This window comes from Setaria viridis, chromosome 4 (assembly GCF_005286985.2).
Source record: "Setaria viridis chromosome 4, Setaria_viridis_v4.0, whole genome shotgun sequence".
In the NCBI taxonomy this organism is placed as follows: domain Eukaryota; kingdom Viridiplantae; phylum Streptophyta; class Magnoliopsida; order Poales; family Poaceae; genus Setaria; species Setaria viridis.
Window position 1 is genome coordinate 2,178,914 of NC_048266.2, and position 16,533 is coordinate 2,195,446.

The window sequence follows — 16,533 nt, forward strand, 5'->3', positions numbered from 1 at the left end:
AGGCCGGTCACCAGCACAGCAGATCGTTTGTTGGCGCAACATGTGTCACACACACACACACACACACACGGCACCAACTTTAGGTGCCCAATTTTGCAAAAAAAAAAACTTTTAGGTGCCCAATTCGGAGCCAGGTCCAAGTACCATCCTTTTGCGACTTTTCCGGTCAGGCAGTTCCGAGCATCCGAATCTGCCGGTGCACTCCGGCAGCCGGAACCCTAGCGAGCGGTAGCGCTTCTGTCTTCAGCGACCGAGAGAAAGCAACGGGATAATGGCTCCATCCAGATCCTATCGGTCTATAAAGGGAGGTCAGGAGCAAAGATGTCCGTTCAGTTGGCTTGGAAAAGGAAAAGGAAAAAAAAATCCCGAAATCATGAAAAAGGGTCGAAATCCCAAGATTGAAAGAATTCACGTGCCAAGGGTTATATTTTGAAAGGCTTGCGAATTGATGGTTATATCGCGTGAGGCTTGCGAATTTAGTGTCTAATATCAAAATTTCTCCTAACTAACTAATGCTGCTGGTTGCGGTGTGGGGCTGCCGGATCGAATCCCGGACCAATAAGAAGTCCAAGTCCCAGCTCTCTTTTGTCAGTTTCCTTTTCCATTGGATTAGTAGCAAATAAGTCCATCTCCTTTGTCGATCAGCTTCCTTTTCCATTCAATTAGCAGTGGCAATTCCTAGTCACCAAATGCAAAGAGGAACGCAAATATGCTTAGGGAGGGTTTTGACCTAATCATGCAAAGTCGCCAATTAGTAGCAAAAAAGTGGCCAATTAGTAGTATTATTCCTAGCAAAAGATGATCGTATTTATCCTCAGCCGCCAACCAACCTCGCTGCTCACTCACACACTCACTCACACTACTCAGGTTTGTCGCAGTAGATCCCTCCTGGGCCCCCATACGCAACGTTGTACCCATTAGCCCTGGTTGGGTCGGGGCCCAGGGGTTTGGCGCCGTAGCAGCTGGGCGTGGTGGTGACGGTCCGGTCGGCCTTGTCGTTGACGAGCACCCCGGTGTAGCCCACCGCGTGGTAGTCCATGATGGTGGCCGCGAAGCGGGAGCCCGCGCACGACGGGATCCCGTTCCCCATGGGCGTCGACGTGTGGTTGCCGCCGGGCCGGGTGTCCAGCACCCGCCCGCCCATCTCCACGTAGAAGGCCTCCGGGAAGGTCGTGTCGAACACCGTCTCCGGGTAGTAGCCGATCGGGTGGTCCGACACCGTCACCACCCAAATCTCCCCGGTCGGGTCCTGCGGCAATCAATCCATGCATCGGTGGGTATCACTTACTAGCTGCATGCTTTCTCTCCTCTCGTTCGTCCATTTCATAATTCAAATTTCTTTTTGAAAATCTCTCATAATTCGAATAATATTGGAAAGTGGATGGAGGTCACGTACTCTGTGTATGCCGACCGGCACGCCGTACCTCTCGCCTCCGACCTGGGAGTCGGCGTTGCTGACCGAACTCCCAAGAGCGTACGAGCTTGGGTAAAGATGGAATCCTGCACAGTCCAGGTTGAAGCAGTTATTGTTCACTCCACCGTCGTTCTGCATGCAGTAACATGTATACGTGCAACGACATCTCTCAATGCAGGGTTCATTCTCTTATGCGCGTAATGCATATGGGATACGTACATGTGCAACCGATCACATCTAAACTGATGGATGAACACACTTACACTGTAGTATACGAACAATCTTGATAGGGAGTCACCGTAGAGCGCAGGCCAAGCCTGCGACGACCGCCACATGCATTAGTGTGTGCGTGTGTATGTACAGAGGTTAATGTACACTACGAAGCAACGTACCACGAGGCCAACGGCAATCTGATTGTTAAGAACTGGGGGCGGTTGGCCCCCTGGAAACGGCCTGAAACGATTGTCCAGCGTGTGCCCAACCAAAAGATAGTTCATGGAGAGCTCGTCGGGATGGACGTCAACCTTCCAGTACGGCACGGTCGCCCGGGCCCCAAGGTACGCCTGGTTGCAGGCGTACGCGGCGGCCACCTACCAAAACCGTACCATGCATAGACGACGTAGTACGTGTCAAGACTTTGTAAATACGTACGACAGAAGAAAACAATGCATCTATACCTCCACTTTGCCCTTCATATTGTCCATGTACAGTTCGGGGAGCTGCGGCTGCATGGACGACGAGCCGGCGCCGGCGGGGCGCCGGAACGGCGAGGCCCGGCGCGCGACCTCCGGCCTGGCGTGGGGCGAGTCCCTGCGGATAGCGACGGTCCCCGGCGGGCAGCTCCCGTGTTTCCGCCACGTCGGCTGCCGCTCCTGCGTGTGATCCGAGAGAGAGGCGGCCGCTGCCATCGCTCTCATGCTCCGCTCCGGCTCCGGCTGCCCATGCAGAGACAAAGAGAGATCATCGCCAGCACTCCAAATCAGCAAAAGATTAGGGGATCTTTTCGAGGGAAACGAATCGACGATTGAGAATTTGAGATCGATCGAGACCCGAAGTACTTCGGTCCCCGGCAGAACATGCTTGAACGCCGGCTGCTGGTAGACGTCGACGCAGTCAATCACGTCGCCGTCGTCACTCTGCTCGCATGCACGCGACAACGACACAGAGTCAACTCCATCGTCAGTCGACCAGAGACATGACTATTGACTATTGAGCGCTGAGAGATAAACGTGCGTACCTCGATGGTTTTATTGACGGCCAACGCGCAAGCTCCAGCTGCCGCTACGAGCAGCAGGGTGATGGCTCCGAGGGCAGGCGCCACTCTTGCTGCTGGCGCCATGAATCGCTATTCGATCTATCTGGTCGGGTCACAAGAGAGAGAAGAAGATGGTCGCAACTCGCGAGGAGGAGGAGATGATTGTATATACCAGCACATTATACATGTGTGTATATATACACTTGTCAGGAGGAACGTAAAAGGAATCTCATTATCATCCAGATCACCCCGATTCTTATCCGTTGTAATATTCCTACCGTAGTTGGCAAACTATCCGATGAACGAGGTACAGTATCGTGTCTGGGTTCATCCTCTCCACCTGGCCAGACGAACACGCTTGGACTTGAACTCATCTTCTCTTCGATACGTCCATTTGACATTTGACCATGGGTCAAGATGGCCCATTTAAATGTTACAGCTAGACTCATTGGACATTAAATGTTACAGCTAGACTCATGGATGTTCAATGGCCATTAAATTTTACGGCCAAATCCTGACAACCGAAATGAATGGCCACGACTAACACGACGTAGAAGCCGAAGCAGATCGCCGGACTTGCAGCCGTCGTATAGATCTTCGGCTCCGGCGGCGGCCGAAGATGCGACGAGCGTTGCGATGGCCGGGAGGAGACTCTGCCGGAGCCGGACGAACGCCGGTGCCCTGCCCCTGGGGACGATCGGCGCTTTCCGGGCTCCTTCCGCGGGAAGCTCCCCGCGCTGGGCGCCACGCAGTCATGGGAGCCATGCATGATGGCGAGACGGGCAACACCACGTCACCACCCCCTACTGCATCCTCGTCACAGTCCAATCCCTCGACTATCGAGTGCCGCCCCGCATCCCTCCCACGTCTCCCGCTCCACATCCGCCGCTCCGCGCCCCGCCCCCTCGCCTTCTACGCCCTGCATGGCCGACAGGGCGCTCCCGCTCCATTCACCCCGTCCTGGCCGACTGATAGGCGACTGAGCCATTGAGCCCAGCTCTATTTAAACAATCCCCTTGAGCCATTGGTAATCCAGGCAACACCTTAGGCGAACACCTGAGCGAGATGGATCCAACCAGTTTGGGTACCTGCCGCGAAACGAGCATCAGAAGAAGACGCCGTTCGGAGGCGAGCCGGACATGGCCGGCGACGTGCTGCTACCGGTCACTCATCAAGTAAGAGAACCATAATCCCTCTTGTTTCATTTTCCTCAAAGGGCAGTTTGGTTCACCCCCTTTTGTTTTATGATCGGACACTTTTGGTTTTGTACTAGCGCTCGGGTTGGAACTGCTATTCCATGTGACAAAATTGACAGGCAGTTGTTCAGGGTTAGCACTATAGTATGTGTTGGAAATGGAACTAAAGCTAAATTCTGGCAAAGTAGCTGGCTGGCAGGAAAGGCCCCTATGGACTTTGCTCCAAATCTATACAAGCTAGCTTGGAGGAAACAGAGAACAGTTCAAGAAGAGTTAACTAATCACAATTGGACTAGAGGCTTATGGCGTATGACCACTGTCCAAGAGATGTCTGAATTTGTTGTTTTATGGGACCTGGTGCAAAATGTCCAGCTTTCTGATCAAGGTGATTCAATCTCGTGGAAATGGACAGCAAACGGTCAGTACACTGCCAAATCAGCTTATCTAGCTCAGTTGCAAGGTACTGTCTCAGTGGTTCAGGGAGATAACATATGGCGAGCTTGTGCTGAAGGGAAGTTGAAATTCTTTGCCTGACTTTTGCTTCAATCGAAACTCCTGACTGCTGACAATCTTCTAGCCAGAAGTTGGCCTTGTTCTGAAACATGTGTGCTCTGTGATCAGAAGCCTAAAAATGCTACTCATATATGCTTACAATGCTTTTATGCTAAACAAGTTTGGTTTCTGATGTCAAACTGGATGGGGTGGCCTCCTGATTTCACGGCAGCAAATGATGGGGACATTCAGGAGTGATGGGATTCAATTTTGAAGCCTCTAAAAGGGAAGCATTGTCGATCGGTGGCAGCAGTAATCATGTACACTACGTGGAACATATGGAAAGAAAGGAATCGACGAATTTTCGACAGCAATTCCATGATAGCTGTTCAGCTTGTTCATCTCATTCAGAACGACATCCTCCTAAGAAGAACAGCTTGTGGCACACCTTTCATCCGAGAAGATCCTATTGGATCCTAATGCCTTCAGTTAGCTTTTGTTTGTGTATGAGAATGAGCGTTCTTTCTTTTATGTAATATTCTTGTAATGTTAAACTTTAAACTTCTTCTCCTCTTAAATGAATAGGCAGAGCTCCTGCCAATGTTTAAAAAAAATCAAATCTTACCGGCCGTAATCAGAGTTTGAACTTTAAACCCCGGATTAACACCACCATTTTCCAAATCTTCTTTCTTCTAATGAGCTCAGTGTGGCATCCCACCCCCCGGGGCCAGGCCCGCTTACACCTGGCAGCTCTCTAGGATATCAAGAATTCCCTCACGGACCAACACAAGTCTTTTCTGCGTACTTTGTCCTCACTCGTGCGCACCCGGGAGAACTTCCTGGTCGGTCGCCCATCCCGAAATTGCTCTGGGCCAAGCACGCTTAACCCCGGAGTTCTTTGAGGATGAGCTTCTGGAAAAGAAGTTGCAACTTGTTGGTATGAGTATTCTATCAATCTTATTAAGCCTTGGGCCAGGATGTCACATACTCACCCCCTTAGAAGACCGACGCCCTCGTCGGTCAACCCCAAGCCAGGAACGCCGTGTGACCACTCTGGACCCACACCAGCCATGCACACCATGCCTGCGCAACTGCAACCGCACGCGCCCGTGAAACCGCGAGAGTCGGCTCTAATACCAACTGTGGCATCCCGCCCCCCGGGGCTAGGCCCGCTTACACCTGGCAGCTCTCTAGGATATCAAGAATTCCCTCACAGACCAACACAACTCTTTTCTGCGTACTTTGTCCTCACTCGTGCGCACCCGGGAGAACTTCCCGATCGGTCGCCCATCCCGAAATTGCTCTGGACCAAGCACGCTTAACCCCGGAGTTCTTTGAGGATGAGCTTCCGGAAAAGAAGTTGCAACTTGTTGGTATGAGTATTCTATCAATCTTATTAAGCCTTGGGCCAGGATGTCACACTCAGTGTATACACATGTTTCAGACCATATATAACAAGGTTTGGGACATCCTACAAGCCTCGCGGAACAAGGTCGCCGGCGGCGTGCTCTCCGGGCACGCACGAGGCTGTCCTCGGGTCGTTGGGATCATGGCCGCCTCGGTGGCGGTCACGGGTCACTGGCCTCACCGGCGGCACAGCTTCGGGTTTGGGCTCTACACACTGCTGCTGGGTGGTCTCTCCCTGGTTACCTCAGCATTTCGCCGCCCTGCGCGACATCTTCCCGGCGGCGAGGCTGCTCTCCGACGACGAGCTTACAATGGTGGCTCAGCAGGCTGCCTAGTTTGGAATGTGCGCGTGCTTGGAGATGCGGAGTCGTAGAGGTCATCTCCGATCCATTGTGGCTGACGCCAATGCCTCGATCGTGTTGATCTCTTGGACCATTTGGCGGGAGCGGAATGACAAAGTTCTTGGACGATCGACACCACAATCGGCTGCTCAGATCGCCACGGCCATCGCTCGGCAAGCACAGCTCCGGAAAGAAGCTGGTGCTACACTGATGACAGTCTAGGATGGCCGGCTGCAGTCGAAGGAGCGCGAGCACTTTAGCTCCCTGATTGTGTCTGTGCTCATTTCTTAGGCTAGTCCCAGTGCAAAGTTTCATTGCAATGTTTCTAAGGATGCTACATCATCCCATGAGGTGTATTTTCATGAATGAAACAGGGAGTCCCAGTGCACAGTTTCATTTCACGATTTCATAGGATGTCCATGACATTTAATTGTGAGGCATGTGATTGGATATGGTTAGATGAAATGAAACTCTATAGCCCCCAATGCAAGTTTCAATAGGTTTCATAGTCTTGGAAACAGTGTATACACAGTTTCATCCTGATGAAACTTCTTCCCTCTCTCACTTCATAACTACCATGCTATGTCATCACATATGCTGATGTGTCACCGTATTTAATGTGCATGAAACCTCTATGAAACTTCCACTGGGATTAGTCTTAATTGTTTTTTGTTTTTGTTTTCATAATGTAGCATCACAACATGTAAAACATCTGTGTGTGTATGCGCCCGGAAAAGTCCGCGTTGTTAGTCATTTCTCTTCTTAAATGAAAAGGTACGCAATTCTCGAAAAAAAAAATCCTTACAGCACGATGGTAACTGGAGTAATATAAAAGAAAGCTAGATGCCCAGTACGAGTGCATCTCATCTTGTCATGCGTTAAATAATTTGGAGCCGCGGTTAGATCCGGCGTGTGTTGGATTCTGGGCCCGGCTGCTCTCGTGTGTGTTTGTCTCGATTGAATATTCCTGTAAGCCAAGTATGCATGCTCTGCTTGTCAGCAAAATTATATGTGAACTGTTGATGAGAGCATTTTAAAAGACTTTTCAGAAATTAATTTTTTAGATCATTTCAGTACCAGTAGAACAACGCTCATTTCAGTACCCTGCAGATTCGCAGAGTCTTCAGATGCCGAGCTTGTGAGCACAGAACTCCAGTTTTGTTACTACTATATCTTTTAAAAAAATAAAGAATAAGCCTCTTTTTGACCAGTAACACGGCTGGCTGGGTGCCGACCTGAACAATTTCTTTTTTTTTTTGAAACGAGACCTGAACAATTTCATTGATATATGCAGTTGTAGTATACAGGATTTAAGAAAGTTTGAGTAGGGAAGGAGAATGAGCTTTGTTACTGCTATTGAAGAACAATGCCTGATCACGACGCCCATATCATTCAGTAAGCACTACAGATCTTTCGTTCATTTTCAGAAAATTCTGAATTGGCAGTTCAATTCTGAAATTACTTATCACTCAGAGGGTCATACAATACGATTTAATCTGTTCCAACTCCCAAGCACAGCCATGGTAAAAAAAAAAAAGGGAACGTAAAACGAAACAAGAACTATATATGTTGCTCCAGTTCTGTTTCTCTCACCATTCTCTCGCTGGTTCCACACAAGCGTATTCTGCTTTACCGTGTTGGAAACGAATACTAGGTGGCAAGTGCAAGCAGCTAGCAGCCGGAGGCTCACTTCAGGATGCCAAGATCCATGTAGCAAATGATGCTGTCCCGGATGGTTTCCTCCATGGGCCTGAAGGCACACCCTAGCTTCTGAATCTTGTCCGTGTCATATGTGAAGTCGTCTTGCACTTCCACAAAGCTGCAAACCATTGAAAGAGAGGAGGGAGAGCCTGGGGATTAAGTTTCAGGGTCTGGCAAAACATTGTCAAAATCTCAAAGTCTAAAGCTGCAAACTATTCACTAGACAGTGCAGAAAGTGCCGAAATTTAACATTATAGAAAACCTCACACCTTTAATTTTCGGATTGTTTTTTAAAAGAAAGAGGAGTAATGGAGCACATTTGAACACTTTGTATTTTAGGATGCAGAGAACAAAATCAGTAATCACACATGCAGAGGCAGAAGAGAATTGCTTCGTCAGGAAGGGGCTTACCCATTACCTTTTGGGCCAACGGGATGTTGGATGCATAGTCCTTAGTATGTCCATAATATCACGGACCCTTATTGGGGTTGAACTGCAGATATATCGTCCAGATGCCTTTGAATTTTCATAAGCCAAAAGAAGAGCATCAGCAACATCACGGACATCCACTAGATTTCTAAGTCTATTTTCAATGGTCTCGTGATCCCCTGCAGAAGAACAGTGTTTAAATCCTCCACTAATACAGTGAGTAAAGCAGCTTGAGCTTTAATCAGACTTCTGATTAAGATGCTTAATTTACTGCTTTATAATGAAACAAGTAGCAGAGTCACACGCTAATATGCTTTTATACTCCTATAGACTGTTCAAGTTGTCCATTTTGCTTAGTCAGGGTCTAAGAGGCTAATAAAACTTGGAATTCTTTACATAAACGACTTTTGTGCTTAGAGGAAAGTCAATACTCTGCTTTACATTTCAAATAAGAGAGAAAATGACAACTCTAATATTGTTTTCTTCGTATAAACTTATGTCAATGAAGAGACCAGCAATTAACTAATTAAATACTCTCACCTTTGATATAATCGAGGAAGATTTTAACACTTGTATTTAATGTAGATTGCATCAATGGCCCGATTACCAATGATGGGCAAATGGTTACCATGTCCAGCCCAGTTTTTGCTGCATAAGCAGAAGCCTCACGCTCTGACAATATTTTAGAAAGCAAATACCATTCCTGCAAGACAAAAAAAATCAGATGATTTATTTTCATGGAATCCAGATTATCCTGTGAATTATAAAATATGACCAAACATAGTCTGTATGGTTGATGGAAGAACATTAAACTATTAAAAAAGGTGCTTTAAACCAAGCGTTTGTAATAGAGCTTCATTTTCATTATCTTAAAAAAAGCTTCATTTTCATGGAAGAAAGAACCAACATGAAAAGATTAATGATAGAACGCATAAGCAAAAATTGCCTATGAATCAAGACAAAGCACCAAACATCAGCATGTCAAAAACCTGCATTTGAATCTAGATCAGCAAGGGGTGCCTAGCCATGCAGTAAAAACAATGAGGGTATGGTTGTGTAATAATATACTAATATCAATAAGTTGGCTAGAATGCCCCTGTAAAGTGTATTCCATGGGTGATGAGATAAGAAGATAAAGCATGCTTCGTTACAATAACACTTCACAGAAGAACATGACTACTTTACTTGAAGGATTCAGTATGGAGTACCTCATTCTTTCTGCAATAATCTTCATCTGACCAACTGTCTTCATCAAAGGCCTTGCCCTTGGGCCACTTAGGATTATTGAACACAGCAGCAACTGAAGAGACTAACACAACTCTCTTAACTTTTGCCTCATAGCAAGCTTTTAATACGTTCAATGTGCCAGTAACAGCAGGAGCTATTACGTCTGCCTGTAAAATATTTATTATTGTTGAAAGGCACCAATGGCCATGTGAATAGAATATCCCAACTACTGTTTGTTTCTCAGTTGTAACAATTGATCAGCTCTTGTTTTTTAAAAAATTGACTAGCTATCTTGTACTCAATTACAAAAATGATATATGATTCTCCATAAAGATATGACACATGATGTCAGATACTCAGATGCGGGTTGTAAAAGAAAAGAAAACAGCTTATAAAGTATGAATCCTGCTATAAACTAAGTAGCAAAAATATGGCAACCTTAAAAGAATGGCCACAATGCTATACATGTGTATTGAGGCAGACAATGAGCTCACCTAATATCCTAAGAATCATTGTTGCTAGATTGGGGGATTATAAAAGTTTCCCCGATTCATTAAACTGAAAACTGGTTCATCGAGAAAATTCAATGGTCAAGTAAACCTTGCAGCTGCAAAGTTATTACTTGCAGTTAGGCAGTCGCTATCAGTTCTATATACCAAATACATCGTACTGGAGGGGCAGGCCCCTAATGATTAGTACTCCATGGTGAGAAAGAAAACCAAAGAGTTCAAGAAGTACATCAAGAAACATGAAAATAAAGAGAAAAAATCACAGAGCTTCTATCCATTCACTTTACTGTATCACCTTGGATCACCTTGTTCAACTGCGTCTCGGTATTCCACCTTGGGGGGGGGGGGGGGGGGGGGGGGGGCGGGGGCGGGGAGGGGGGGGGGATAGGGGGGGGATCTTCTCACGGAAGTCGAGAAAAACCCCAACCCTACCCCCCACCCTTACACAGCCGCACTGTAGCATGACTACGAACTAAACCATGTGCTTGTAAATTGTAATAATCACCTCAGGATTGGAGGGCTGGCCGTATGGGACAGGGCTGGCGACATGGAAAACACCCTCACAGCCGGCGACTGCGGAGGCGACGCTGCCGTAGTCCAGCATGTCAGCCTTCAACAGCTGCAGCCTCTCCCCAGCGTTTTCCAGCGGCATGAGGTGAGCGTTCTTGCCATCACCTACAGACTTCTGGTTGCTCAGTCTGCTGGGAGCAAGCAAGGAATCGGATCGAGCAAGGTATGGTGGATATACCAGGATCGCGCGCCGTGCCGCGGACGGCGTAGCGGCCGCTGGACAGGAGGAGCTTCACGAGCCACGACGCGAGGAAGCCGCCGGCACCGGTCACGCACACCGTGCTCCTCGCCGCCGCCGCCGTCTCCTCCATGCGCTCGCCTGCTTCCCCCCCTGCTCGGCTCAACTCAGCGCAGCTCTCTTTTGCGGTTGTGGTCGGTCAACCACGGAGCGATTGGCCGGCATTTTTTGGCGGTAGTGAAAAGTTTCTATCCGGTCTTCTTTCCTGGGAATTTTTCCCAATCTCGTCCTCAGCGCCGTGCCTTATGGGACTGATGAGGGGAAAAAAAAACGGAGACTTGTTAGAATAGGTGTTGAACATGTGTACCCTCCAAATATTTCGATGTTTATCCTACTAAGTTAAACTTTTATAGCTCTGACCATCAATAGCAAAAAATCATAAATGTTCACAATGCAAAAGTAATGGTACTATGATAGTTGGTTTCACGATGAACCTAATATCATCGTTTTTTTGTTATTAATCTAATTTTTATCATTATTGATGGTCAGAGCTAAAACAATTTGACCTAGAACAAATTTAGAAATATTTATATTTGTAGACAGAGGTAGAAGTTTACCAATAGAGAGTTTAAGTAGTTAGTTAGGACTTGATATAATCTGTGGTTACATATAAAGTTTAATTCGTACTTTATATCATGAGGGCTCGTAAATATGAGGGCACCACCGTTCCAACCATGAGATAATTTGGTGGCAAGTTTGGGTGGCGGTGGAGGCTATGGTGATACTATATACCAGGGCAGCTGCTGATCACTGGGGAGGAGAGCTTAGAGCTTGTAGTCATTGCCATTTCTCGGAGGATATAGGTGCTGGAAGGCTGATCCTTGTTAAAAAAAATTGTGTCTCGTTGTCATTATCTCAATCTCAGGGATTCTTTGATAAACTTATTCTCGTCCAATAAACATGGATTATTAGAGTGCAAAATAAACTAGTTTTTTCTTCCACTCCATCTCAATCCATATAGATTGAAAAGGAATAATCTCTATCCAGACAAGACCTCGAAGGGGGGATAATTCATTATTTGAAGCATATATATAGGACCAGATCAGAGGTAAGCTCGAAAGATAGAATTATTTGGTATCGCTGAGTATGTGGAGCTATGGGGGCTTATCGCTGATGTGCAGCTAACGCACGAAGAAGATAGAATTATTTGGTATCGAGCTATGGGGGCTTATCACTGGGTATCCTAACTAGCCACGGTAACTACACCGCCAAATCTGCTTACCCAGTTCAGTTCAATGATGCGCCAAATAAAAAATAATCCGACGTAATTGTTACGGCTGGACCTCGGATGACTTGGGCAGGAGAAGCATCGTTTTTTCTTGGGCTGAATCTGAATGGCTTGCACCAGCAAATTATCCATCAGGTTAAGTTAATCAGGGAACCTTTGCCCATGCCACCAAGCGCCGCCGGTTCAAGGCTGGGCAGGTGTTCATGTTACGGTTTAGCTTCCACTGGTAGGTGGGGCCTGTGTTAGAGCCCGGATACTTGGCATCCAACCAGCACTCCGCCTGTTGACTTGTGGGCAGCGCTGACGTGTAGAGTGGATCATGTTTGATTATCCCAAGCAACCGGATACCACCAGCCCAAACTTAACCCAATAACCTCACAAGGCTGGGTGCTTATCAACCCAACATTGAAGTGATGACTTTTGAACCTAATACTAACTAAGCCCACAGCCTGGATCGAGCGACTAGCATAATTTGAAAGGTGCATTACATTTGCATGAACGCACACAGACGGTTCTTGCATACGAGCAAAGTCCACATTACAGCCCTGAACTCGTCAATGTGTCTAACTACCGAATTCCCACAGTTTATTTGGGTGGCAGCAGGAAAAGAATGGAGACGGCCATCCAGCATCCTTCCTCTCCTGTTCAGAGTTCAGAGGAAGGACGCACCTCAACTAACCTAGCTCAGTATCATCCGCATAGCCCAGGGAGCTGTCTGCAGGCGAGATCAATCTCTTCCTCTGTCATTTCTATCGTGTCATCACTGTCGTAATGATCATCACTCGATTTTGTCTTCCTGCGGTGCTCTGTTACCGGCGAGCTGCTTTGACGCTTCTTCCCCTTCTTGTTGTCGCTGTCCATGCGCGCGAACTCGGCCTGATAAATCTTCTTACATTTGATTGCTAATTGCGAGAGTTGTTCTTTAGGCAATGATGCATCTTTTCCGCTTCCATCCAGTTTCAGCAGTTCGTTGACAACATGGGGGACGAAGCTCCACTGCTCCGCCACTCCTTTGATGTCCTGAAAACAGGTTTATCATGGTCACTCCTTCGGTAAGAAAAATAACAAACTAACATGGAGAAGATATTCCTCTGCTGGATTTGACTATTCAGTCAAGCTATTCAGGATCTCAATGGAAGTATAATCACAGTGACAATTAACCCAGATCATGATTGGCCACCTAGAGCATAGGCAAGTATTTCTATTTTGATCTTTCAAGATAAGTACTTAAGACCAGTGCCTCACTCTACATGCATTCCAATATAAATCAGTCATACATAGCACAATATTTGATGATCAGTAGTAGATAATCAATGCAAATGCATGCACTTCATAGATGAAAAAGGAGATATTGCAGTGCTTACATTGCCTTGCTCGAGGGATTCTATGGCATCTTGCAGACAAGTAATAACCCCTTCAGCAGCTATTGCCTTCAGTTCACTTGGCTCTGGCTATCAGGAAGAAGCAAGAGATAGACAAGTCAGTCAGCAAAACAAGCTTTAGATTTATCTGTTGAAAGAAACCTTGGGCAAGCAGACAAAGATGTACAACATAAATAGATGCAGTTTTTTCACTAGGCACACCCACCTTCTCTTCTTGGCTCTCCAACCATGACACAGTCTGCGTCAAATCATCCATTGCCCATTGTTTTATTTTTGAGGGAGAGAAGTGTTTGTTTCCAGAGTCTGAATGTCCTGCCTGTAGAAAAAGGGTAAAAAAACCCCCAGAAACTAGTGTGATGTTTTTTTGACCAAAACATGCAGCAGAATCATCAAAGCTATTTATCAAAAGAGTAAACAAGATAATACGTTCACAGGAACTCAAAGTTCTCTGATTTATGGCATTTCACAAGGAAACAAGTAACACTGAGAAAAATCAATGAGCTTTGGCAAGAAAAAAGATTTAACTGGATTTCCTGTCCTAACAAACAATGAACTACTTATTAATTAAAAAGATACAGCTCCATAACTGTCATTATTCTCTTTGATATTTGGTGGATTCAACGCTTAACAAACACATAAATTTGTTTCATACATACTGATGTTCCTTAGCAAAACGGAATACTTTACATAGACATTAAATAGCTAGAGGAGCAGCTGAAGCCATCAGATAAGTGAAGTATTCAGGTTGCCTGGAAGTATTTTACCAATATGCTGATATCATATTCAACTAGCCAGCTACAGTAGTTACTAGGTAAAATTCAGAAATGATATTTCATAAATAAACAAACCTTTGAGGTATATTTCATAAATAAACAAACCTTTGAGGTAGCAGAGGTGGATGGCTTGACGTGAGACTGCCGAACTTGTTTTTTATGCTCTTTATGCATCTCTTTCTGATCTAAATCAGCAGGACCAAAACAATTTACAAATAAATACATTTTAGTTGATTGATTCCATTCGAATTTACACAAGGAAAAATGATAAGCACTCAAATCTGCAAGGCTGATTCATCTTTAACAAATCATTAATGAGCATCATGTGGTGCTTCTTTTTTTTTTCTCGAACTACGCAGGAGAGCTGTGCGTCATTTCATTAAGGTAGAAAAAGATTACACGAGTCTGGAAAGACCCTCCCCGAGTACAGAAACCCCACACCCACACCCACCCACACCTCAACTAAAAAAACAGCCGCGCCACAGGTTAGTAAAACTGCAACAGCAGACCACAAACCTTACAGGATCTTATGTGGTGCTTCTTTGAGGATGCCAAAATTACAAATTCTTACGACGGCTTTAGTGAACTGTTAACTTGAGAAAAAGCCAAAAAAGCATATTTGTCCATTTAAAAGGTGTACATACACGTCTGGTTCTGGCATGTATGCCTATGACTAAATGAGCACCCCTGAATTACTGCAATTGCATGACAAATGTGAAGTTGAAGTTGAAGCTATATATGGTTGATTTTAAAATGGAGTTTCCAAAAATACCATCCTTTGAAATGCAGGAGAAATATGAAGGATGGTTAAATTAATATCTGGAAATACTTACTGAGCAAATGGGAAACACATTAGGAACATAAACGCTGATCAAATATGACAAGAGTAAGCTTAATTCGCTGGGCAGAACATTATTGGCGCAACAGTTATACACCTAGTAATGTTCATTGAGAACTAGATGATAGAAACATATAGGTACACAACGAACATCTTTTTGGGCCACCTAAATACCTAATAAGTTACAAATTATTGATGTGCTGACATGATCACGACCTCCATAGAAATATGCAACTATCAAACTTTTGGGGTTAATCTAGATACTGAGTATGTATATCAGACAAAATTCATGGACATGCAGGACAGCACCCAAAAATGATGTGCATCTGAGTAAACGCTAAAAGGCAGTATAGGATCCATTGCCTGTGATACCTATTTCTGATGAAAGTATCTCTTACCTTGATCAGATTCAACTGGCTCCTTATTTTTTCGCCATGGCTTTCCAGCATGCATAAGGTAAGGTTCAATGTCCACAAGTTTTCTTTGCTTGTGGGATTCACAGATCCAATCCTGAGAGAAGGCAAGAAGACCAGAAACAATTACTTTGTAGTTCTGAAAGTTTATGGGAAAAGAATTGTTGCTTGAAGGAGCTGGCAAGAAATTCACAAGAAAGACAATAACTGAGAACAAACCTTTGAGATAATGGTTCCATTATCCGCCTGAACTTGTCGGAACTTGGGGGTGTTAGCAAATGCACAAACAAGAAGGGTGCAATCCGATGTCCAATCGGGCCGATACTCTGCCCCCATATCCAATGCTTGTGACCGCAGCATGCCCCTCTCCGGATTCACAAACCCTGACAGCACAAAGACGACCCCGTCCTACCCAGATACTCGGAATCACCACAGGTATACACACATACAGAACAGTATACTGTATACATCTGAAATGTAGCAGTGGCCAATTGCTAGGTACCAGAAGTTTGGAGAAATCAGACCCCTTCTGAGCCTTCTGGGAGGTGCCTGCATGTTTCTTCTTGCTTGAATCGTCCTCTCCATCTTTAGAAGAACCCATCCAAGAAGGGAGGCTTCTCTTGGACATTTTATTGGAAAAACGAACTGCACCCACTCTTCGGTTTCAATTTAAAGCCCTACGGTGTCAACTGAGACCGACGGATCTTTATGCTCGCTGAACGCACCACCAATGCAACAAGGAATTAACAAATAATTAATGGCTATTAACAAACTGAATTCGAGCAATTAGGGTTCCTTACCAGCTAAAGGAATCGACCCAAGGCCGGATGAATCGCCACCCCACACCAATCCAGTACAGCGGATAGGAAAGGGGAGGACTGCAACTTGACTACCAGGGTGGCTGCCGTGCTTTCGTCCGGAGGCGGACACGGCGGCGTGGGAGCGGGCGCTGGACAGACGGCGACGAAGAGCAAGGAGGTGCTTGGAGAGTTGGAGGTTTAGCGTTGGGCCGGTGCCGGGCTGGGCTGAACCTGATTTTGGCCCAAGTCTGGCCGTGATGGCTCCAAATGAAAGCATTAATTGTCCTTAAAAAAATGAAAGCATTAATAACTTCGTATAA

The 16,533-nt window shown here is 45.9% G+C and overlaps 3 protein-coding genes across 4 annotated transcripts; all 3 read right to left on the reverse strand.

Annotated features, from left to right (window-relative positions):
• Nucleotides 1–766: 766 nt before the first annotated feature.
• On the reverse strand, nt 767–2,097 carry LOC117853941 (protein neprosin). Its single transcript, XM_072293504.1, has 2 exons — nt 1,397–2,097; nt 767–1,249 (listed from the first exon to the last, which is right to left on the reverse strand). The coding sequence occupies exons 1-2, from the start codon at nt 1,550–1,552 to the stop codon at nt 860–862; spliced, it is 546 nt and encodes a 181-aa protein (XP_072149605.1). The 5' UTR covers nt 1,553–2,097; the 3' UTR covers nt 767–859.
• A 5,399-nt stretch (nt 2,098–7,496) lies between these two features.
• LOC117853922 (cinnamoyl-CoA reductase 1) lies at nt 7,497–10,970 on the reverse strand. Of its 2 annotated transcripts, none has more exons than XM_034736200.2 (6): nt 10,720–10,963; nt 10,477–10,646; nt 9,444–9,629; nt 8,776–8,938; nt 8,225–8,414; nt 7,497–7,924 (listed from the first exon to the last, which is right to left on the reverse strand). In XM_034736200.2, exons 1-6 carry the CDS (start codon nt 10,850–10,852, stop codon nt 7,792–7,794), a joined length of 975 nt encoding a protein of 324 aa, XP_034592091.1. In that variant the 5' UTR covers nt 10,853–10,963; the 3' UTR covers nt 7,497–7,791. The 2 variants fall into 2 exon arrangements, with proteins under 2 accessions (XP_034592091.1, XP_034592092.1); XM_034736201.2 differs by having other exon boundaries at nt 7,784–7,924; nt 8,218–8,414; nt 10,720–10,970.
• A 1,487-nt stretch (nt 10,971–12,457) lies between these two features.
• On the reverse strand, nt 12,458–16,430 carry LOC117853921 (DNA-repair protein XRCC1). The gene is given in 9 exon segments (XM_034736199.2): nt 12,458–12,709; nt 12,711–13,027; nt 13,372–13,458; nt 13,595–13,705; nt 14,268–14,347; nt 15,399–15,510; nt 15,633–15,821; nt 15,916–16,128; nt 16,214–16,430. Coding segments are annotated over 8 exon segments (1,050 nt in total). The 5' UTR covers nt 16,042–16,128; nt 16,214–16,430; the 3' UTR covers nt 12,458–12,681.
• Nucleotides 16,431–16,533: the final 103 nt, after the last annotated feature.